The sequence below is a fragment of the Moschus berezovskii genome, chromosome 6, assembly GCF_049115385.1.
Source record: "Moschus berezovskii isolate FMDL1 chromosome 6, NW_MosBer_1.0, whole genome shotgun sequence".
Classification (NCBI taxonomy): Eukaryota; Metazoa; Chordata; class Mammalia; order Artiodactyla; family Moschidae; genus Moschus; species Moschus berezovskii.
The window spans coordinates 8,338,151-8,362,359 of NC_142465.1; the positions used below are offsets into that span (position 1 = coordinate 8,338,151).

The 24,209-nt window shown below is 39.9% G+C and overlaps 2 protein-coding genes across 4 annotated transcripts in view; one reads left to right on the top strand and one right to left on the bottom strand.

The window, feature by feature from the left end:
• The window catches only part of CAPS2 (calcyphosine 2), a 49,104-nt gene extending 34,641 nt beyond the window's left edge, over positions 1–14,463 (bottom strand). For all 3 annotated transcript variants that reach the window (XM_088836804.1, XM_088836805.1, XM_055396095.2), the window contains exons 1-5: positions 14,166–14,463; positions 10,615–10,724; positions 7,379–7,428; positions 5,739–5,784; positions 3,202–3,372 (exon numbers count right to left, since the gene is read on the bottom strand). In XM_088836804.1, the coding sequence (XP_088692930.1) occupies positions 3,202–3,372; positions 5,739–5,784; positions 7,379–7,428; positions 10,615–10,695 (348 nt within the window). In that variant the 5' untranslated portion in view covers positions 10,696–10,724; positions 14,166–14,463. The remainder of the gene's footprint in view (positions 1–3,201; positions 3,373–5,738; positions 5,785–7,378; positions 7,429–10,614; positions 10,725–14,165) is intronic.
• Positions 14,464–23,800: 9,337 nt separating this feature from the next.
• Positions 23,801–24,209, top strand: part of GLIPR1L1 (GLIPR1 like 1) — a 45,960-nt gene continuing 45,551 nt past the window's right edge. The window contains exon 1 of the mRNA XM_055395433.1: positions 23,801–23,977. Coding sequence (XP_055251408.1) covers positions 23,801–23,977 — 177 coding nt within the window. The remainder of the gene's footprint in view (positions 23,978–24,209) is intronic.

A 24,209-nucleotide genomic window follows, 5' to 3' on the forward strand; every position in this document is an offset into this window, starting at 1 on the left:
GTTATGACCTACCTAGACAGCATATTAAAAAGCAGAGACATACTTTGTCAACAAAGATCCATCTCATCAAGGCTATGGTTTTTCCAGTAGTAATGGATGGATGTGAGAGTTTGACTATAAAGAAAACTGAGCACTGAAGAACTGATGCTTTTGAACTGTGGTGTTAGAGAAGACTCTTAAGAGTCCCTTGGATTGTCAGGGGATCAAACCAGTCAATCCTAAAGGAAATCAGTCCTGAATATTCACTGGACAGACTCATGCTGAAGCTGAAACTCCAATACTTGGCCACCTGATGTGAAGAACTGACTGCTTAAAAAGACCCTGATGCTGGGAAGGATTGAGGGCAGGAAGAGAAAGGGATGACAGAGGATGAGATGGTGGGATGGCATCACCAACTCAATGGACATGAGTTTGGGTGGACTTCGGGAGCTGGTGATGGACAGGGAGGCCTGGTGTGCTGCAGTTCACGGGGTCGCAACAGTCGGACACGACTGAGTGACAGAACTGAACATAAGTACAATTAATTAATATTAATTTGGGAATTAATATTATTTCCTGTAAAATTGAAGTTTGATTTTCAGTGTTTTATTTAAAGATATTTCATTACTTTAAAAATATATACACCCACCCACACAAATATATATAAATTTACATTTTAGGTGGTAAAACGATTTGACAGAGATTCATTACCTTTTTATACTAAATGGAAGGAAAATTCAACACAGGAAATGTTCCTTTCGAGTCAAGCAGAGTGGAACTGTTTTACTGTGTGATATTATCAGTTGATTGATGTATCAGCCTATTTAGTTAGTAGCTATAGCCTTTAGTTATTGTCTTGGATTCGAAATACATCTAACTTTAGCTTTTCTGTATCAGCAAAGAGAATCAATTTGCACGTGACTCCCTGCTTTAAAGAGGGGCTATGTTTCAGATATCAGGGACCTCTTTTATTTCTAGAGATTACTATCCCAGTGGTTATTCATGTAATTATAATAGGATTTACTAACAGCAAATTTATACAGCAGTTTTGGTTCTAATAAGAGTATACTTTTAAAACGACATCAGATAAATTGCTCAAACTCCATAAGTACAGATTATTATATATAGAATATATAGAAACCAGGGATTTTTTGTAAGACTACCAAAAACATATTAAACTTCTAATATGTAGGTTACAAAAATCAAAAGAGTAAAACAAGATCTTCTCCAAAGGAACATACGCAAATACTGGCTTTTATTTATAAAACCCTTAATCATTCATATGGGAAGATTTGCAAACAATGTTTTACCATGAAAAGGAAAGCATGCACGTATAGAAACTTATCGAAACTCTCATTCTGTTTTCTTATGGGGAGATTTGCAAACAATATTTATCTTCTCTTAAACCAAAAGTAAACAAGCATCCTCATTTGAACTTGTGTTCAAATGTTTTGCCATGAGAAGGAAAGCATGCATTTATAGAAACTTTCATTCTGTTTTCCCAACATTATTAGTTAGTTAGTTAGTTCAGTCGCTCAGTCGTGTCCGACTCTCCGCGACCCCATGAATCACAGCACGCCAGGCCTCCCTGTCTATCACCAACTCCCTGAGTTCACTCAAACTCATGTCCACAGAGTCGGTGATGCCATCCAGCCATCTCATTCTCGGTCGTCCCCTTCTCCTCCCGCCCCCAACCCCTCCCAGCATCAGAGTCTTTTCCAGTGAGTCAACTCGTCGCATGAGGTGGCCAAAGTATTGCAGTTTCAGCTTTAGCATCAGTCCTTCCAATGAACACCCAGGATCGATCTCCCTTAGAATGGACTGGTTGGATCTCCTTGCGGTACAAGGGACTCTCAAGAGTCTTCTCCAACACCACAGTTCAAAAGCATCAATTCTTCGGCGATCAGCTTTCTTCACAGTCCAACTCTCACATCCATACATGACCACTGGAAAAACCATAGCCTTGACCAGACGGACCTTTGTTGGCAAAGTAATGTCTCTGCTTTTTAATATATTATCAAGGTTGATCATAACTTTCCTTCCAAGGAGTAAGCGTCTTTTAATTTCATGGCTGCAATCAATATCACATGGTAGATCCTAAAGATACTATACACCCAGATTCTAGTTATCAAATTATCCTATCTGCTATTACAGACACTAGAATACTATATTTATGTACATCTGTTTGAATCTGAAAAGTTAGCTTTAAAATAAAAAAGACCAAATAATCTCATAACTTTTGTTACTCTTTTAGGTAAATATCATGGGTTTTAGTGAATTCCAGATAGTCCCTACATGGATTAGAAAAAAAAGCTGATATGTCACATCTACTTACAAATTATTTAGGTATAAACTCACCATTCATGAATACAAGAGCAAAGTAAATATAATAAATTTAATGGCTTTTCACAAGCTTACCAGAAAGGTCAAAGTTGAATTTTAGAAGGGTTTTACAACTTATTCTTCTTACTCAACACTAAATGCTAAGTAAATACAACTATCAAACTTCCCTGAAAATACATTATTCTTATTAAAACTTAACTAAATGGAGAATTGTATCTAAGTGATCTTTCTTTATGACCAGTAGTATCATAAACTATGTTTTCAAACCTTTCTAAAATTCAGGGTTCACCTTTTTGATATGCTTGTGAAACACCATTAAATTTATTATGTTTACTTTGCTCTTATATTCATGAATGGTGAGTTTATATCTAATTAAGATTAAATTAAAATATAACAGTTTTAGCAATTCATATTAAAAACATCTCCCAAACTCAGCTAGAAAACAATCATGGAGTGATGACAGTTTTAAAATAAAACAGGATCACTTGACAGTCTGAAACCACTTTTCAACTTTAAAGTTTAGTCTTTAAAGTGAAACCAATAGCGTTCAAGACAGCTACATCAGAAACAGATATATAACACTGCCTTATTTCCAACCCAAAGCAAGTGAAAAACTACAGAGAAAAGATGATTAGGTCATATGACTAAATTTTGCACCTCTGAAAATGGTGATAATAACCCATTGAAGTTGTTGTGAAGAATAAACTAGTTAAGGTAAGTAAAATCCTTAAAGAGAGTCCCTGTTACACAGAAACAAGTGTTAGTGATTATACTTTATTAAGACTAACAGCAAGATAAATCAGGCAAAAAGATGTTTCTATAATACAAACACTGTTTTCTTTCAATTCCATTACAATTTGGGAAAGCCTCATACATTACCTTGTCATCTGTCTTGTTTCTTGGAGTCTGTTGATGTGTGATACTTGACTTTGCCTTTTCTGCATTTCCTTGACTGTTTTGTTTATATCCCCCTTTCATTTCCGTTTTGTGTTGCTGATGTTTTAGTTTAGATTTGTCTGTTGGTGCTGGCAAATTTTCAGGTATTGTGTCCTGCTCCAAGAAGTAAAAAGAAAATGTATGCTATCCATCATAAAAAATTCAAAATTACTATTAATTTTCCGTATTAACAAGTTTACCATTTACCTTATGCTTAAGAAACAGATCACTGTGATATATTTTCTAAATAGAGGTAATATTTAAAACATTTAGCTAGCACAGCATGCCTGAGTGGGCACTGGCCTTAAATACCCTAAGCCTGTATCTTGTTTCACTGCTGGAGATAAGTCCTGGTTCTAAAACAGAGAGAAGAAAGAACGACTTTTCTCCCTACTTTAGGAGTTTTAGATAGATTATTTTATTCCTGCCTCAGAAAACCTCCGTTGCCAAACATTTCTTCCAGAATAGTCACTGGAATTGGAGGTCACTAATATTGAGATGGACAGGGAGGCCTGGCGTGCTGTGATTCATGGGGTCACAAAGAGTCGGACACGACTGAGCGACTGAACTGAACTGAATATTGAGAAGCTCCGGTTGCCATCTCTAGAATATTGAAACATTCCATCTTATGGTGTTATCTGGCTCCCTTCCACATGTCCATGGATTGAAAGGTAACACAGCCAGGAGATAAGAGAAACCTACAAAGAATAGTAAGAAAATATATACTGTCCCAGAGAGGGACAGTAACTCTAACAGGAGAATAAGGCCACACAATATTTGAAACATTTTGTATCCAAGTCTATACCCACAGGAGAAGAATGAGACAAGGCTTTAGGTGAAAACTTCAACATGATACTGATTAAGGTGCTATTCATGTAATTTAACCAAAACAAGATGGAGGAGATCACCAATGGAGAAAGATTAATAAGACAGAAAAGTAAGCCCAGAACTTGTGCTCATGACATGAAATAAAACACTTAATATTGTTTGAAGTATAAATATGTCCCAAGGAGACAGCTTGGAATAAGTAGTTATTTACTTAATTCATAGTATCCTATGAAGATAGAGGAGACTACATGTTTCAAGAGACCAGTTTTATGTTGTTAAACTAGCAACATTTGATCTAATTTTCTGCCATTAATATAAACCTGTAGTTTACCAATTTTATAAGGCAGTTAAAAGATGCCATTATGTGATGCAAAATTGTAAAACAAAGTAAAATTCATCAACAGTATTGTCTGAGATACTAATACACACTATGTGTGTGTGTTAGTCACTCAGTTGTGTCCGACTCTTTGGACGCCGTGGACTATAGACTGCCAGGCTCCTCTGTCCATGGGATTCTCCAGGCAAGAATACCCGAGTGGGTGGCCATTCCCTTCTCCAGGGGATCGTCCCCACCCAGGGATCAAACACAGGTCTCCTGCATTGTAGGCAGATTCTTTACCATCTGAGCCACCAGGGAAATCCTAATTTATATTTAAATAATCCTAGCGACTTCTTTCACTTTCACACATTGGAGAAGGAAATGGCAACCCACTCCAGTGTTCTTGCCTGGTGAATCCCAGGGACAGGGGAGCCTGGTGGGCTTCCGTCTATGGGATCGCACAGAGTCGGACACGACTGAAGTGACTTAGCAGCAACTATATTTAAACTAAACAAAACATAGATTGAACATAATGAAATTTATGGATTAAATAGACTGACAATTGCACGCTGTATTTCTGAAAGTTGGTAATAAGAAGTAAATACTAACCAGATCATATAGATGTGCTGAGTGTACAGTGTGTGACATGGTGTTACCCAACCAAAAGGAAAAGATGAATTTTTTGGGTTAAAATGAATATGTGTTGTACTAACCAACCTAGATAGTATATTAAAAAGCAGAGACATTACTTTGCCAACCAAGGTCCGTCTAGTCAAGGCTATGGTTTTTCCTGTGGTCATGTATGGATGTGAGAGTTGGACTGTGAAGAAAGCTGATCGCTGAAGAATTGATGCTTTTGAACTGTGGTGTTGGAGAAGACTCTTGAGAGTCCCTTGTACCGCAAGGAGATCCAACCAGTCCATTCTAAAGGAGATCAATCTTGGGTGTTCATTGGAGGGACTGATGCTAAAGCTGAAACTCCAATACTTTGGCCACCTCATGCAAAGAATTGACTCACTGGAAAAGACTCTGATGCTGGGAAAGGTTGGGGGCGGGAGGAGAAGGGGACGACCGAGAATGAGATGGCTGGATGGCATCACCAACTCTGTGGACATGAGTTTGAGTGAACTCAGGGAGTTGGTAATAGACAGGGAGGCCTGGCATGCTGTGATTCACGGGGTCGCAGAGAGTCGGACACGACTGAGAGACTGAACTGAACTGAACTGAAGTGGCATATATGGTAAATCATCCTAAAAACTAAAATTAAATGACACTAGTGATATGCTACCTATAACACTGTGTTCAGATGTTTATAATATGAAATACCAGTTACCTCATCATCAGAGCCAACAAGGCTTCCCAGATCAAGTTGTGGTACCCTGAAAGAAACAGTTATGTATCCCATAATTATTTTTTAATGACTCTTTAATAGTTGTAAGTCATATATGCTATATCTTACTATATAAACAGGTGAACTGAAGCCAATGCTGTGCTGGCTCTTACCAGCTGTGAGAGGCTTTTGTTAAATGTTCAGTAATATTTTGCACAGGTTATTAACACATAATTATTAAGAATAAAATTATGTAAACTTATAATTACATCAATTATATGAAAAACAAAGGTAATAAATATTCAAAACCCATCACTTCTTAATAGCTTTACCATACTTCACTATTTCTTGCTTTATAGAGGTTATTTATAGCTATCATATCTGAATGGCAATACATGGCTGGCATCTCTTTCGAACTCCGTGTTCAGTGATGGACTAAAATCAGCCACAGTGGGATTATTTACACAGAAATGGGCAGATGTTATGAATCAGGCCTTGATATATCGTTTTGTTGATTTCCAAGGCTGATAAAGGTGTGTAGAAAACGTTAGTAGTGCATATTAAACTTAAAGTATTACCTGTGTCACATGGTGAATAACAAAATATGAGGAAATATTATTCTAGTATTCAAAACTATTACTTGATTCAGCAAAGAAATCACTCATGTCACTCTATAATAAATGAAAATAGCAACCAATATTCACCCTGATCGATATTTTCACATAAAGTGTATAATCAACTTAAAATATACTTAATTTTATTTATAATTAGCAAGTAAAATATATGATAAACTTTTAGAACATGTCTAGAAAACCAGTTGTTAGACATTTTCCAGCAAACAACTGACTGTCATCACATACTCAATATTGTATCTAGCATGTACACCTAGCTCTGTTCTTTGGATGAGCAAACAGGTACCTCTTTTGTGGAACGTGTGAAATTGCTGATATTTGCCCATTGTTAATCTATAAAAATGTCATTTTTATATAGTTCAGGTTAATACATTACTTTTTAATTTCTATTTTCCAAGAAGCCCTGTAATCTAATATACTGGATTGGCCAAAAAGTTCATTTGGATTTTTCCATAAGATGTTACAGAAAAACCCAGATGAATATTTTGGCCAACCCAATATTTGAAAGAATATAAAAATCATATCCTTCCAAATTTTAAAAAGAAAAAATTTTAAATATATAACAATTAATATATTCCAGTCCAAAATTAAATCACTTTAATAAGACTGATAAAATTGTCATATTCCTCAAGATTAGATTAAAGCACAGATATACTGCCCATTAAATCCATTTTGATTATCCCAATAAAAGTGCAATATTTTATATAAATTTTTAAATAAATGATTTTAGCTGAATTTTCTAAATAAAACAATATTTTAACTTTTTCAGGAAAACATAAAAATAATACTAAAGAAAATTAAACAACAAGAGAAGTATTAGCCTTAGTCCTACCATCCTATCACAAGAAATACTTTGGACAGAATAATTTTCAGGGCATCAACATGTACATAAATTTTTCTATAGTTCATAATCATAGCTGTATATATAATTTATCTTTCTTTTTTTGCTTGTCAATGTATATTTACATATTTACTCATTAAACAGTTCAAATGTGAAGAAATGTAACTTACACATGTAGGCAAGGATCCTCCATAGCACATGATTTGGAGGTCAATCTTTGCTTTAATTAAAAAAATTAGAATCAGTATGCACGTGTCATTTATTTATACTTTAAAAGATAACCAGTGCGCCAATGCAACAAGACCAATTATAATTTTTCTCAGTAAGCTTACGTAAGAAATATTTAGGAAGCCCCATCCCTACTGTGCTTGATATGCAGAGATAGGATAATAAGCAGCATGGGACTCTGCTCGGGAAGACATTCACTCAGACAATGTGGAAAATACACGCTGAGACAGAGCAGCTGCACAGAGCATGTGTACCCAACCTAGTCTAGGGAACTGAGGTAGCTTTTTTTGAAAATAAAAAAGGAAACTTTAAATGGAGCTCTGAAGGATAGGAAGGAGTTAGTTAGCCAGACGAAGGGAGAAGGGAGAAAACTGCTCCAGCCAGGAGGAAGAACTTGTACTGCACAGGCCCACAGACAAGCGCTGACAGAAAAGACTGAAATCCAGAGTGTGAGAGGCAGTGGACAGAGCTGTTCAGTTACAATGCAAATTAAGGAACCTGGACTTTATCCCAAAGGAAATGGGAACATAGTATAGGATTTAAGCAAAAAAATGACTGATACATACAGGTGTATGTTTGTAAATATTTGATTTTATTGCAAAAAAAATGGGTTCAAAGGGAGGGATTATATGGATACCTATTGCTGATTCATGTTGAGGTTTGACAGAAAACAACAAAATTCTGTAAAGTAATTATCCTTCAATTAAAAATAAATATATTAAAAAAATAGAATGTCTCAATACATTGACAATAAAATGTCATCTTTATGTACCTGTGGGTGGGGAGGGAAACAGGCGAAGACCTGAAAATTACAGTGAGCTTAGCCATCATGGAATAAGAACTATGTAGGAATCTTAGGGAAAGCTAAAGTTAATAAAAGCAGGAAATAATTTATTTATAAGCTCTTACAGCTTATTTGTGAAATATTATCTAATGGGTCATTTTTATATTGATAGCAAGTACAGAAATTATATTCTAGACTGGGCTTCATCACTCAGACTATGAGAAAAGTCCAGAGAAAAATTCAGCTCAATATCAACCTAAATATGGCATTGTTTTAAGTACTGTCCCAATAAATAGTTAAAATGCAGGAAAGTAAAGTCACAAGATGATCATCTAAATGGATGTATACATATTTAATATATAATAATAAAATAAAAACATGTATATCATATATTGATTCTATCTAATTAATAATAAATCTAAAATATAATCTCATATATATGAAAGAGTGAACAGTGAGTGTTAGTTGTTCAGTTGTCTCTGCCTCTTTGCGACCCCATGGACTGTAGCCTGTCAGACTCCTCTGACCATGGGGTTCTCTATGGACAGAGGATCTAAACACAATATAGATGTAGTTTTCATCGTCATCTTGATCGTTATTATTCCCCAGAAAACGTTTTAACAGACTTATTAAAATCTGTTAAACAGGTCTATCTAATAATGAGGCCATAGGGATAAATATTTCAGAATGGCAGTTATCTTTCCTGTCTAGTTACAATAAAATTGTGCTAGCCAATCCAGAATAAAGATAAATTATAGTTTGCAAATCCCTAGGCCAGAGATCAGAAATCTAGACTCAGCTTTGTTTTTATGCTAAAGGTTTCATTGGCACACAGCCATGTTCATTTATTTACAAATTGCCTATGTGTTCTCAAAAAAACTGCAAAGTTGAGAGACTGTACAGCCCATAGAAGAGTTTTAGGTTCACAGCAAAACTGCATAAAATGTACAGAGATTTGCCACATATTCTCTGAATTTACACCTGTATACCCTCTCCCAAGAAGGGCTGCTTTGATTAAAATTATCAAATAGTTCAGATTTAACCCATAATATTGTGAACCATAAAACCCCCAAAGCTGTCACTCATGTATATAAGGGAGATGGCTGAACACAGAGGAAAGAGCACGGATACTGAAGTCAGAACTGAAGTTCAAAATCCTAATTGCTTAATCTCTAGCAGTCACTTAATCTCTAGGAGCCTCAGTTCTTCCATATCTAAAAGCAGGTGAGGCCTGTCCCCTTGGGAGGTGGGCCACACTCTGTGGAACGTGCTTCTCCCAGGGCCACCCTTACCTTTTGGGATGGACCACATTCTGTCTGTGGAATGTGTACCTATAAACAAACCTACTTCTTACCTATCACTCTGTCTCTCCCTAAACTCTTTCTGCAGCCAGAAATAAAGAACCTGAGCTTTAGTGAGTCCTGACACCCGTCTCTAATTAACTCTGGAAGGAACCCTGAAACATCTCAGAGAGGAATGTTATAGGTTTATTTGGAACTAAGGCCCCCTCCGAGGTGGAGGATGGAATGATGCTGTTGACCCTTCTGACTTCAGTCAAGTAAAGCCTGGACTCTGTCAACCTTTGCCCCAGTTCTATGCTCAATTCTCCTCTGCTCAAGCCCCATCATGAACATGCATGGACCCTTAGCTTAAAATTTCCCCAGTTTTGCAGTTCAGGGAGACTCTGCTTTGGGAAAACGTCCCTACTGTTCTCCTTACTTGCTGTAAGTAATAAATCCTTCCTTCTCCCAGGTAAATAGATAGATAAAAATAAATAAGGGAGGTTAATAATAATACCTAACTCAAAGGTTTGTTGTAAGAATAAAGTAATATAAACTACTGAAACATTTATTGTGTTTGCTGATAAATGGCATTCAATATTTGAAACAGTAAGAATAGCAAGGAAATAAATATCAATGTTATGTATTTATAAACTCAATTTTATGTTTGCTCAATTCTGTGGTGATTACAGGGACAAAGTAGCTTTAAACTTACACCTAATCAATAATATACAGTAGTGATATTATGAAGGTTGAAAAGAATGAAAATCCTAGCAGTAGAAGCCCAGATTCTTTTCCTACCTAGCTAACACAAAATATATTATTTTCTTCTTTCTACTTTTTAATTTTTTATATTTTATATGTATGCAGACATACATAGACAATTTTTAAATAATAAGAAGAAAATAATGATAATAAGCTTAATTAAAAATAAAACATTCAAGTAATGATCAATTTTCAAGTAATGATTATCTTCAATTTTTTTCAGTTATTCAAATCTAAGTATTAATTCTAAATATTTGGGAGTATGAATTGTCATAAAAACATGAAGAAAGGAGTCAGAAAATTATTTAAGGAATCATCCTACAAGAGGAAAATTATATAGCATACATACTTGAAGTGGCTTCTTTCTTCCAGAGAATGGCTGAGTTTGAGTTGTAGGAGAAGCAGCAACACCTTTAACCTCCAAATCCATTCAAGTTCATGTATTTACCAAGCAGTATACTTTGAAAAAGGTAAAGCAATATAAAATAATAATTCTTAATCTAATTTTAAATAAGTCATACAAATTACATAATAATATTACATGGAAAGAAGTCAGGTGGTTAATCACTTTTCCGTCTTTCATCAAAATCAACTTTCTGTGAGGCAACTACATTATGTGGGGCCACATTTATGGGATAAATATTAGTCTGAGCAATGGCCTCCCTGAAGACGTTCATGTCCTAATCATCAGACTCTGTGAATATGTTACCTTAAATGGTGAAAAGCTTTCCAGATATGATTAAGTTAGGATTTCAAAATATGGAGATTATCCTGAATTGTCTGGGGGACCCAATTAATCACCTTATAAAAGCAAGGCAGGATGATCAGAGTGAGAAAGATCTGAAGATGGAAGTGCAGGTCAGACAGGAGCTAAGATTTTAAGCAGTACTGACTCGTACCTTCAATGATTAAGTTCCCATTCCAGGTGATACTGACTCACTGTGTAGATGTCTTTTTGAAATCTTGAAGGAATGTACTCCTGTTATGATGTTGTAATGACAAGATATAAAACTGTGCTGAGAACCAGTCTGCTCCAGGGCATTTCCTCAGAGCTATCTGAGAGGATGTTTTCCAGGCTTTGGGCCTCCTGCATGCATGCTAGTCACTTCAAACCGTGTTTGACTGTGTGTGACCCTATGGACTGCAGCTGGCCAGGCTGCTCTGTCCATGGGATTCTCCAGATAAGAAATTGGAGTGGGTTGCCATGCTCTCCTCCAGGGAATCTTCCTGGCCCAGGGACTGAACCCATGCCTCTTAGGTCTCCTGCATTGGCAGGTAGGTTCTTTTCCACTAGTGCCACCCGGGAAGCCCTGCCCACTACAGTCCTCAATTTTGACTCAGATAAAACTCTCTTCTCTTCATCTTGCTGTTGCTGTTGTTGTTGAGTTGCTGAGTCACGTCCGACTCTTGGCTGTTGATCTTCCCCATTGACACCCATTTCCAGAGCCCTCTCTCCAAAAATTCCCTTGCCCTAAGCCTGGGGTTCTACTGCATGAGCAAAGTCAGGAAGATTTACCAATCAACAGCAGATTCATTCTGAAAGCATCCCAGGTCATTAGATTTGAGAACACCCTGACAGCACTAGCAAATGGCTTTCTTTTCAGAGATAGCTTTCAGAAGGAAGAAACTTTGTGGCTCCTCTGGTGACTCAGTGGTGAAGAGTCTGCCTGCCAATGCAGGAGACTCAGGTTCGATTCCTGATCCAGGAAGATCCCAAATGCCATGGAGCAATGAAGCCCATGCGCCACAAATATTGAGCCTGTGCTCTAGGGCACAGGAGCCACAACTACTGAGCCCGCATGCCACAGCTGTGGAAGCCAGATGCCCTGGAGCCCATGCTCCACAAAAGAGAAGCCGCCACAGTGAGAAGCCCGTGCACCTCAACTAGACAGCAGCCCCCACTCACCAGAACCAGAGAAAAGCCTGAGCAGCAAAGAAGACCCAGCACTTTTAGTCACTTCACAAGCGCTATTGTATTTGCCAGGATGATTAGTGGCCAACAAACCCGAGTTGAAACAGAGGTGGTAAACAATCAGCTACCTGACTCCATACATCAGCCTCACATTATTTATACCTTAGTAACATTATCGTCCAGCTTCCCACGTGGCACTCGTGGTAAAGAACACCCCTGCCAATGAAGGAGGCCCAAGAGACACAGGTTCTATTCCTAGATGGGGAAGATCCCCTGGCAAGCCACTCCAGTATTCTTGTCTGGAGAAATGCATGGACAGAGGAGCCTGGCAGGCTATAGTCCATAGGGTTGCACAGAGTTGGACACGACTGAAGTACAGCACAACATTATAGCCATTTCAAATCACTATAGGCCACTTTAAGTCACCGTACCTTCCGTGAAAATAATAGAAACAACAAAATCTATACCCTTAAATGTCCATGGTCTCCTCGTTCCTTTCCCCAGGCATGACAGTCATCATTCTTCACTGTAATTAGCTCTTTTTATCTCCCAAATAAACACTCAAGACCACAAAGGTTAGTATCTCATGCCTTTAATATAGCAGATGCTTACTAAAGTCAATAAACTAATGCAAAATCAAATACCTGAATACACTTGAAACATATCCTTAGTTTCACAGCTCTGCACTTAATTATGACATGATCATAATGCCCCTCTATAAATTCTGTCTTCAAAAAATTAGATAAGGTGTTTAAAGCATATTAAGCATAAAGAAGAGTAGCTATTATTCTTCACCACTCTAACTATAATCCTCAAAAAGGCAGATTACTACTGGTTTTCCTCACCCTATAGCTCAGCACTTAACATGAAAGTAGTAGGAGCTTAAATATTTGTTAAAGTGAATTCAGTCAATTCAGATATGTGTTATTTCATAATAACAATTACTAGCATTGATAAAACAGCTCAACCTTCTGACTTTCAGACCCAGAGAAGTGAATTTTACTTTGCAAATTATTTGCTAGTTATTGCAGAGTTTGAAGTCATACAGGTTTCAGACCTCTTTTCAGTGCTACACCATTTCCGGTACAAGCAATAGGGAAGGGGAGGGGAATTAGCTGCAGAGACTAAGGAACGCCAGAAACCTAAAGTGAAGTGAAGTGGCTCAGTCGTGTCCGACTCTTTGTGACCACATGGACTGTAGCCTACCAGGCTCCTCAGTCCGTGGAATTTTTCAGGCAACAGTACTGGAGTGGGTTGCCATTTCCTTCTACAGGGGATCTTCCCGACCCAGGGATCGAACCAGTCTCTGGCATTGCAGGCAGACGCTTTACCATCTGAGCCACCAGGGAAGCCCAGAAACCTAAACTTGGTGGTAAAAGGATCAGAATTTCAAACAAATGGCTTGGAGCTAATCCTGGATTGCATACCAAGGGCTGTCTTTTCCCTAAAGCACTGAATATGTAGTTGGGGTATGCTGGGGATAGGGTAGAAAGAGGAGAGAAGAGTAAGGTCTGATGGCTTCTGTCTCCACCCAAACAGCTGGCAAGTCATGAGATGTTATTTCTAGCATGTAATGAATGCTGGGTTGTTAACTAACAGAACCACGTCTTTCCATGTTAGCTTTTGTGCTACCAAAACGAACTGAACTCACCTCCCACTTCCCTTATTTTTAAAGATGATTTTGTCCAGCTCCAATTATCATCACTTCTCTTTTGGTATTAGGGGCTATAATGCTGCTTATACCAAATCAGAACATAGTGAAAAGCGAAGGATAAATTTATCAAATCCAGTCCATAAGCAAGGAGAGAGGAAAAGAGATGTGTAAATACAATTTCGTATTTAAACTGGGGATAAAGATCCAGGTGTCTGATGGAAACTAGGATCATTCCTAATTTCAAACACAGCAGAGTAACTGCCCTCACATCACTCCCCCAAAAGCTGAGATTACACTTAAGAGCACCTGCAATGTACTAGCACCCTCTTCCTACCTGAGATTCACGGACTAGGGCAGGAACCAAGCAGCAACCAACCCGACCTGACCCAACCAATCCAGGGAAAGAGTAAGTCCAAGATAGGAGAGCTGGAAAAGGTATCAGTTCAGTTCAGTTCAGTCGCTCAGTCGTGTCCGACTTTTTGCGACCCCATTAATCACAGCACGCCACTGAAGCAATTCCACCGAGAGAACTGCCTTGAGGCCGTTTCAGAGGGGAGGAGCCACAAGAGAGACAGCTCTCAGCAAAGGCTCTGGCCAACTCAAACCCGCGTCTGTAGGTTGCCTTGACAACAGCCCTCTGCGCGCCGGGCCGGGGCCCTTCTCACTTCCGGGGAAAAGGAGATAGATCTTTGGCCTAGGTCCTGGCTCCGCTGGCGCCACCTAGCGGCCCAGCTGTTTCTGCCATTGCTTCCTCTGCCTGCATGCGCCACAGGAGCCCCAGACCCCTAGCGGACTCACGGGAAAGCCGCAGAGCTGTTCTGCGTCCTGGCATGCTAGGAGACCAGTTCCGGCGCGTGTCTAGCCTTGGCAGAGAGCTGGGCGGACGCACTTGTCTGCGCTTGTACTGCGCCGGAAGAGGGCTAAAGTGGGCCCCGCGGCGGTTGTTGTGCCGGTCTTCCTTAAAGTGAATTTTATTTAACATATTTTAAAGGGCACAGACTGAGCGTTCAGCTCCCAGGCTGATGTTTTGGGAAGGAAAAAAATTTAAGAGTATTCTGGAATGTCTGCTTTCCAGGAGCTTGCAATTATTTAAAAAGGCAAGACTGCAGTAAAGTATTAAAGACAAAGATATTACTTTCAATATATGGACATTTACACATATACATATATGATCACTATATAATTATATATATAATTACAAATTAAAACACTGGTGAAAAGCCATTCGGGAAGCTTTCCTTTTCTTCTTTGCTCTGCACACAATGTCTTTAGGCGTCAGCCTTGTAGGTGAAACGAAAGGGCTGGTTTGAGATATGTCTAAGGTTTCATTCTACTCTAACATGCTGAAACTCTCCTGAGTCAAATTTCCAAACGTCAGCTGCCCAAATCAGAGCTAAAATCTTTTTAAACCTAATCCAGTTCTCTTCCCACAAAATGGAGTTGTTTTTCTAATCTGCTAAATCTTTTCAAAATTAGCTCCCCTCCAAGTATATGTGTCTAACTTTGCAAGTTAGAACCATTTTGTAAGTGAAAATACAAATGCATTTTTAAAGCAGAAAAAGAGTGCAGTCAATGGGTATAAGGTAATCATTCCTGTTTCTTTCCTATCTATACAAATTCATCCACCTATTACCCCCATAGAAAAAGAAAAGCAAAAATAAACAAACAAACAAAAAAGAACAAAAAACTTTTAAAAAGTTATCAAAGACCAAAACTTCTGGTGCCTGACTGCCTAATCCACAAATAGATAATCTGCAAAATAACATTAAAATGTATCTTTCCCAGCTCCGAACACTTAGGTTTAGTACACCTAAACTGCTTCAGTATTTCAGACACAGAAAACATCTAGTATAGAAGCAAGAACTTTGGACCATGAGTTGATCATATAAATTGTACTGTTTGCCACTTTTCAAAACAATTCATTACAAAAGCTCTTTCGTTATTACAGCCAATTTATTTCTCTTCACACAAAAGAAAATTAGTCACATGTTAACCTCAAAAGTTTGCAGATCCAAAGTAGATTGTATTTGAAACTCCGAAAGCATCCATTGAACTACAATCTGCAAATATCTCCAATGTTAGAAAAAGTACTGTATATATGCCTATCCAGGATTGCTTTTTAAATAATTTATTGAGTCTAAAGTATTTCAGTTCAATTCAGTCACTCAGTCGTGTCCGACTCTCCGCGACCCCATGAATCACAGCACGCCAGGCCTCCCTGTCCATCACCAACCCCCGGAGTACACTCAAATTCATGTCCACAGAGTCGGTGATGCCATCCAGCCATCTCATTCTCCGTCGTCCCCTTCTCCTCCCGCCCCCAACCTTTCCCAGCATCACAGTCTTTTCCAGTGAGTCAACTCGTCGCATGAGGTGGCCAAAGTATTGCAGTTTCAGCTTTAGCATCAGTCCCTCCAATGAACATCCAGGGTTGATCTCCTTTAGAATGGACTGGTTGGATCTCCTTGCAGTATAAGGGACTCTCTTTAGTGAGCCCCTAATATGTCTTTGACAAATAAGATATAGTTTCTAAAGAAGCTAACAATTACATACAACATTTTTAGTAAGCTAAAGAGTGATAATTTCTTCATTAATTCATTAAACAGTATTTACTGAGGGCATAAGGAGTCAGTATCTATTCCAGGTGCTATATATATATATATATATATATATATATATACAGCAGTGAAGCAAAAAAGCCACTCTTTTAGTGAGGGTTACCATCTCATAGAGGCTACAAAATTAAATAAAGTCAGATAACAATACAATGAAGAAAAATAGACAAGGTCAATGGGATAGATATTAAGAGTAGGAGATGCTGTATGATCAGGTATGGTTTCACTGAGGGGAATTCATGGGCAAAGGGAACAGTCGATGCAAAAGGCATGAAGAGAGGGCATCCTTTCAAGCTGATGGAAGGAGCTGAAGCAGAGTGAACCAGGGGAGAATGGAGGTTGGGGGCCAGAGAACAGCCATGCTTAGATTCAGCATAGCCTTGTGAGTCACAGCTAGATTTTGAATTTGATTTGTGTGACAGGAAGTCATTAGAGGGTTTTGAAAAGGGGGTGCTTATGTTTGGGCTTCCCTGTTGGCTCAGACAGTAAAGAATCTGCTTGCAGTTCAGAAGACCCAGGTTCAATCCCTGGCTCGGAGAGATACCCTGGAGGAGGAAATGGCAACCCACTCACGTATTCTTGCCTGGAGAATCTCATGGACAGAGAAGCCTTGTACAGTCCATGGGGTCACAGAGTTGGACACGACTGAGCGACTAACACTTACTTACTTAGTTACTTATGTTTTAAAAGAAGTAATCTGGCTTTTCTATGGAAAATAAATTTTAATGAAGCAAGAATGAATACAGAGAAGCCAAGAAAAAGGATACTACTGCCTTTGTTCCAGTAACAGATGATTGTGGTTCTAACCAAGGTATTGGGTATCCATAGCATGGGAAGAAGAGATTGGATTAGTTTAAACGTAGAGCCAGGATTTGTAAATTGATTGAATGCAGTATGTGAGGAAGAAAGAAGAATAAAGTAATAACATAGGCACATGAAGTGTTTAGAAGAATAAAAAAGTATGATGGTTGATTTTATGTCAGCCTGGCTAGACAGTGGTGACCAGTTGTTTGGTCAAACATGAATATAGATGTTTCATGAGGATAGCTTTTAGATGTGATTAACATTTAATAGACTCTGAGTACAGTAGAGTACTCTTCGTGGTATGGATGGGCTTCATCCAACCTGTTGAAGGCCTTAAAAGCAAACACCGAGTTTCCCAAAGACAATTGAATTTTGCCTCCAGAGTTCAATATGAAAATTCAGCCTGAACTTCTAGTGGACTGAAGACTGCAACATCAACTCTTACTGAATCTTACACCTGTCAGCTTGCCCTACAGATTTGGGTCTTCCCAGCCCCAATAATTGTGTAAGTCAGTTCTTTAAAATCTCTGTGTGTATATGTGTGTATGTAAAGAGAGGTTGGGGAAATATGTCCTACTGGTTCTGTTTTTTTCTGGACAACTCTGACTAATGCAGAGGGGAAAAGAGAAATAAAGTAATAAGATACAGGAAGCTTACCTGTTTTAATGATAGGAGATCCCTTCTAACTAGAGGACTGAAATCAGCATCTGTCATGAAATTAAAAGACGCTTACTCCTTGGAAGGAAAGTTATGACCAACCTTGATAGTATATTAAAAAGCAGAGAAATTACTTTGCCAACAAAGGTCCGTCTAGTCAAGGCTATGGTTTTTCCCGTGGTCATGTATGGATGTGAGAGTTGGACTGTGAAGAAAGCTGATCGCCGAAGAATCGATGCTTTTGAACTGTGGTGCTGGAGAAGACTCTTGAGAGTCCCTTGGACTGCAAGGAGATCCAACCAGTCCATCCTAAAGGAGATCAATCCTGGGTGTTCATTGGAAGGACTGATGCTAAAGCTGAAACTCCAATCCTTCGGCCACCTCATGCGACGAGTTGACTCACTGGAAAAGACTCTGATGCTGGGAAAGGTTGGGGGCGGGAGGAGAAGGGGACGACCAAGAATGAGATGGCTGGATGGCATCACGGACTCTGTGGACATGAGTTTGAGTGAACTCCGGGAGTTGGTGATGGACAGGGAGGCCTGGCGTGCTGTGATTCATGGGGTCGTGGAGAGTCGGACACAACTGAGCGACTGAACTGAACTGAACTGAACTGAATCAGCACCTGCAGTGATTTTGGAGCCTAAAAAAATAAAGTCTGACACTGTTTCCACTGTTTTTCCATCTATTTCCCATGAAGTGATGGGACCAGATGCCATGATCTTTGTTTTCTGAATGTTGAGCTTCAAGCCAACCTTTTCACTCTCCTCTTTCACTTTCATCAAGAGGTTTTGAGTTCCTCTTCACTTTCTGCCATAAGGGTACTGTCATCTGCATATCTGAGGTTATTGATATTTCTCCCGGCAATCTTGATTCCAGCTTGTGCTTCTTCCAGCCCAGCGTTCCTCATGATGTACTCTGCATAGAAGTTAAATAAGCAAGGTGACAATATACAGCCTTGACGTATTCCTTTTCCTATTTGGAACCAGTCTGTTGTTCCATGTCCAGTTCTGACTGTTGCTTCCTGATCTGCATACAGGTTTCTCAAGAGGCAGGTCAGGTGGTCTGGGATTCCCATCTCTTTCAGAATGTTCCACAGTTTATTGTGATCCACACAGTCAAAGGCTTTGGCAATGAAGCGGAAATAGATATTTTTCTGTAACTCTCTTGCTTTCTCCATGATCCAGCAGATGTTGGCAATTTGATCTCTGGTGCCTCTGCCTTTTCTAAAATCAGCTTGAACATCTGGAAGTTCATGGTTCATGTATGGCTGAAGCCTGGCTTGGAGAATTTTGAGCATGACTTTACTAGCGTGTGAGATGAGTGCAATTGTGCGGTAGTTTGAGCATTCTTTGGCATTGCCTTTCTTTGGGATTGGAATGAAGACTGACCTTTTCCAGTCCTGTGGCCACTGCTGAGTTTTCCAAATTTGCTGGCATATTGAATGCAGCACTTTCACAGCGTCATCTTTCAAGATTTGAAATAGCTCAACTGGAATTCCATCACTTCCACTAGCTTTGTTCATAGTGATGCTTTCTAAGGCCCACTTGACTTCACATTCCAAGATGTCTGGCTCTAGGTCAGTGATCATGTTATCGTGACTGTCTTCGTCGTGAAGATCTTTCTTGTACAGTTCTTCTGTGTATTCTCGCCACCTCTTAATATCTTCTGCTTCTGTTAGGTCCATACCATTTCTGTACTTAATTGAGCCCATCTTTGCATGAAATGTTCCCTTGGGATCTCTAATTTTCTTGAAGAGATCTCTTGTTTTTCCTATTCTGTTGTTTTCCTCTATTTCTTTGCATTGATCACTGAGGAAGGCTTTCTTATCACTCCTTGCTATTCTTTGGAACTCTGCATTCAGATGCTTATATCTTTCCTTTTCTCCTTTGCTTTTCGCTTCTCTTCTTTTCACAGCTATTTGTAAGGCCTCCTCAGACAGCCATTTTGCTTTTTTGCATTTCTTTTCCTTGGGGATGGTCTTGGTCCTTGTCTCCGGTACAATGTCATGAATTTCCATCCAGAGTTCATCAGGCACTCTATCTATCAGATCTAGTCCCTTAAATCTATTTCTCACTTCCACTGTATAATCATAAGGGATTTGATTTAGGTCATATCTGAATGGTCTAGTGGTTTTCCCTACTTTCTTCAATTTAAGTCTGAATTTGGCAATAAGGAGTTCATGATCTGAGCCACAGTCTTGTTTTTGCTGGTCTTGTTTTTGCTGACTGTATAGAGATTCCCCATCTTTGGCTGCAAAGAATATAATCAATCTGATTTTGGTGTTGACCATCTGGTGATGTCCATGTGGAGAGTCTTCTCTTGTGTTTTTGGAAAACGGTGTTTGCTATGACCAGTGCTTTCTCTTGACAAAACTCTATTAGCCTTTGCCCTGCTTCATTCCATGCTCCAAGGTCAAATTTGCCTCTTACTCCAGGTGTTTCTTGGCTTCCTACTTTTGCATTCCAGTTCCCTATAATGAAAAGGACATCTTTTTTGGGTGTTAGTTCTATAAGGTCTTATAGGTCTTCATAGAACCATTCAACTTCGGCTTCTTCAGCATTACTGGTTGGGGCCTAGGCTTGGATTACTGTAATATTGAATGGTTTGCCTTGGAAACGAACAGAAATCATTCTGTTGTTTTTAAGACTGCATCCAAGTACTGCATTTTGGACTCTTTTGTTGACAAGATGGCTACTCCATTTCTTCTAAGGGATCCCTGCCCACAGTAGTAGATATAATGGTCATCTGAATTAAATTCACCCATTCCAGTCCATTTTAGTTCACTGATTCCTAGAATGTCGACGTTCACTCTTGTCATCTCCTGTTTGACCACTTCCAATTTGCCTTGATTCATGGACCTAACATTCCAGGTTCCTATGCAATATTGCTCTTTACAGCACAGGGCCTTGCTTCTATCACCGGTCACATCCACAACTGGGTATAGGTTTTGCTTTGACTCCATCCCTTCATTCCTTCTGGAGTTATTTCTCCACTGATCTCCAGCAGCATACTGGGCACCTACTGACCTGGAGAATTCCTCATTCAGTATCCTATCATTTTCCCTTTTCATACTGTTCATGGGGTTCTCAAGGCAAGTATACTGAAATGGTTTGCCATTCCCTTCTCCAGTGGACCACATTCGGCTGTGGTCCATGTGATCAGATTGACTAGTTTCTTGTGATTATGATTTCAGTGTGTCTGCCCTCTGATGCCCCCTCGCAATACCTATTTGGGTTTCTCTTACCTTGGGCGTGGGATATCTCTTCACAGCTGCTCCAAGAAAGCGCAGCCGCTGCACCTTACCTTGGATGAAGGGTATCTCCTCAAGGCCGCCCCTCCTGACCTTGAACGTGGAGTAGCTCCTCTCGGCCCTCCTGCGCCCGTGCAGCCACCGCCTATTGGACGTGGGATAGTTCCTCTCGGCCGCTGGCCCTGGCCTCAGGCGTGGGTAGCTCCTCAGGGCCGTGCTTCTTTTCGTGGTCGGTTGTGCCGCGTCTGCGCCTCCGGGGCCGGCGTCCCTCGCGTCTGCGCCGCAGCCACCCTAAGGTTTAATATGGAATTTACTTTTGTGTAAGGAAGAGATTAAGTCTTATATTTTTAAATATACACACACTGCATAACAAGTCGCTTCAGTCATGTCCAACTCTTTGCGACCCTATGGATCCCACAGACCGAAGCCTACCAGGCTCCTCTGTCCATGGAATTCTCCAGGCAAGAACACTGGAGTGGGTTACCATTTCCTCCTCTAGGGGATCTTCCTGACCCAGGGATTGAACCTGTGTCTCTTATGTCTCCTGCATTGGCAGGCAGTTTCTTTACCACTGGTACCACCTGGGATGAGAATTATATGAGAATTTTTTCACCAAACTCATCAGAAATGCCACCTCTGTTATACACAAGTTCTGGGATGTATATGTGGATACTTCTTGACTCTTTATTCTCTTTATCTATTTTTTTATCTGTGTTCCAACAGCAAAGGCTTTATATCACATAGCTCATATTCTCTGCCTACAAATGTAATGTAATCAATAAATAAACAAACAAAAAGCTTAAAAACCTACCTATTGCTCTACAGAATTTCCATTAGAATCCTTTCTTTTCCCCTATTTTATAATTTAATTTCCTGCTTTCTATTTTAACAAATAACTATTTGTATCAATTTTTTTCTTTCAGTGGCAACGTTAATTGACTAGAATATCAGTAAATGTAAATGTATGTGTTCATTTGAATTAAATGCAATTATAAAAAAACCTCCAATAATTAAATAAAGACATTTGTTTGAAACACAGAAATACTGGAAAATATCATCTAAGGCCAGGTTGTAAAATGCTGGTTCCTTATTGAATAATCAGTTCAGTTCAGTTCAGTTCAGTTGCTCAGTCGTGTCCGACTCTCTGTGACCCCATGAATCACAGCACGCCAGGCCTCCCTGTCCATCACCAACTCCCAGAGTTCACTCAAACTCATGTCCACAGAGTCGGTGATGCCATCCAGCCATCTCATTCTCCGTCGTCCCCTTCTCCTCCCGCCCCCAACCTTTCCCAGCATCAGAGTCTTTTCCAGTGAGTCAACTCGTCGCATGAGGTGGCCAAAGTATTGCAGTTTCAGCTTTAGCATCAGTCCCTCCAATGAACATCCAGGATTGATCTCCTTTAGAATGGACTGGTTGGATCTCCTTGCAGTATAAGGGACTCTCAAGAGTCTTCTCCAACACCACAGTTCAAAAGCATCGATTCTTCGGCGATCAGCCTTCTTCACAGTTAATAGTATGGGATATAATGGGTTTAAAACATTAGGCCAAATGAAGTTGATTTGTATTACAACATAGGTAAAATAAGCAATCAGTTGTACTCTGTCCTAGTCTTCAGCATCCCAACCAAAGCAGTCCTTTAACTGAAGTTTGCTGCTGCTGCTGCTAAGTCACTTCATTCGTGTCCGACTCTGTGTGACCCCATAGACAGAAGCCCACCAGGCTCCCCCGTCCCTGGGATTCTCCAGGCAAGAACACTGGAGTGGGTTGCCATTTCCTTCTCCAATGCGTGAAAGTGAAAAGTGAAAGTAAAGTCGCTCAGTCGTGTCTGACCCTTAGCGACCCCACGGACTGCAGCCTACCAGGCTCCTCCATCCATGGGATTTTCTAGGCAAGAGTACTGGAGTGGCTTGCCATTGCCTTCTCCGTAACTTAAGTTTACTAGTCTCTAAATGGTAGCTCTGTTCCATATTTAAGTATAAAGAAGGAAAGATATTGTCCACTGTTAAACATGTCTATGTTCATCGTTTGAGGCAGTCAATCTCTTCAGCTGAGAAAACAGAAGCAAATTATTAAATAATTAAGTGTTTGACACGGTAATAAGGATCTGTATGTCATCAAGTATTTAAAATGCCTTTTCGAGTTTTGTTGCCAGTCTCTGAGGAAACTCACAATATGATGCTTAACTTTATTCCAAACAATGAACTTTTTTAAAGCCATACCCGAAGCTGAATCTATAAGTCGACCACTCTATAGGGCTTTGCTTGCACAGGCCGGGTCCACTGTCGGCATCCTATACACGCTGCCCTTTTCCATAGATGTGTTGCCTGCATGTTGCAATCTGTTTTACAATCCAGGCCCCCTCTGCAGTGATTCCGGATTGGCTCAAAGCACCTTGAATGGGTGCATGAATGGGTAAACCTGCACCACAAAGCGACTCAAGGCCTTATCCTGCAGCCTAGGACTGTACAGGCGAGCAGGCCGTCCGTTGCGGCCCTCTGTGGGGAGCCCGCTCTCTGCGCATGCGCACACCGGCCTCACGCTCTGGCCAGAAGCCAGAGCCAGCCGCCAGGGGCCAGGAAAGCCCGACTGACTGAGCCGTTACTGGCCTGCGAGCCAGAGCGTTCTCCGCGTCCCACCATGATTCTCAGGAAGAAACTGAGCTATTTATGGACCTTAGGTCTCTGTCTGGTAGCCAGTAAATCGCCTCCCAAAGTTCCCTCCATCACGAATAAGACGTTTATAGAGGAGTGCATCAGATTTCACAATGAAGCGCGGGCCAACGTCTCGCCCCCCGCAGCCGACATGAAATACATGGTAAGGAAGAACTTACTTCTCTGGTTCATCCTAAGGTATCTAGGCAATGAGTTTCATGGACTCATTTGTATGAACTCAGTCTGGAACTTTCAGCATGCATCTAAAAATTACGCCTTAACCGAGCTGTTTCTTCCAAGGTGGTGACAAGAGTCATGAGAAAGGAAACTGGAAGCTGTCGCTTGCCTAGACTTAGTTCCCTTTTACGCAGGCTTGCTGGGGCCAAGGCGGGTGG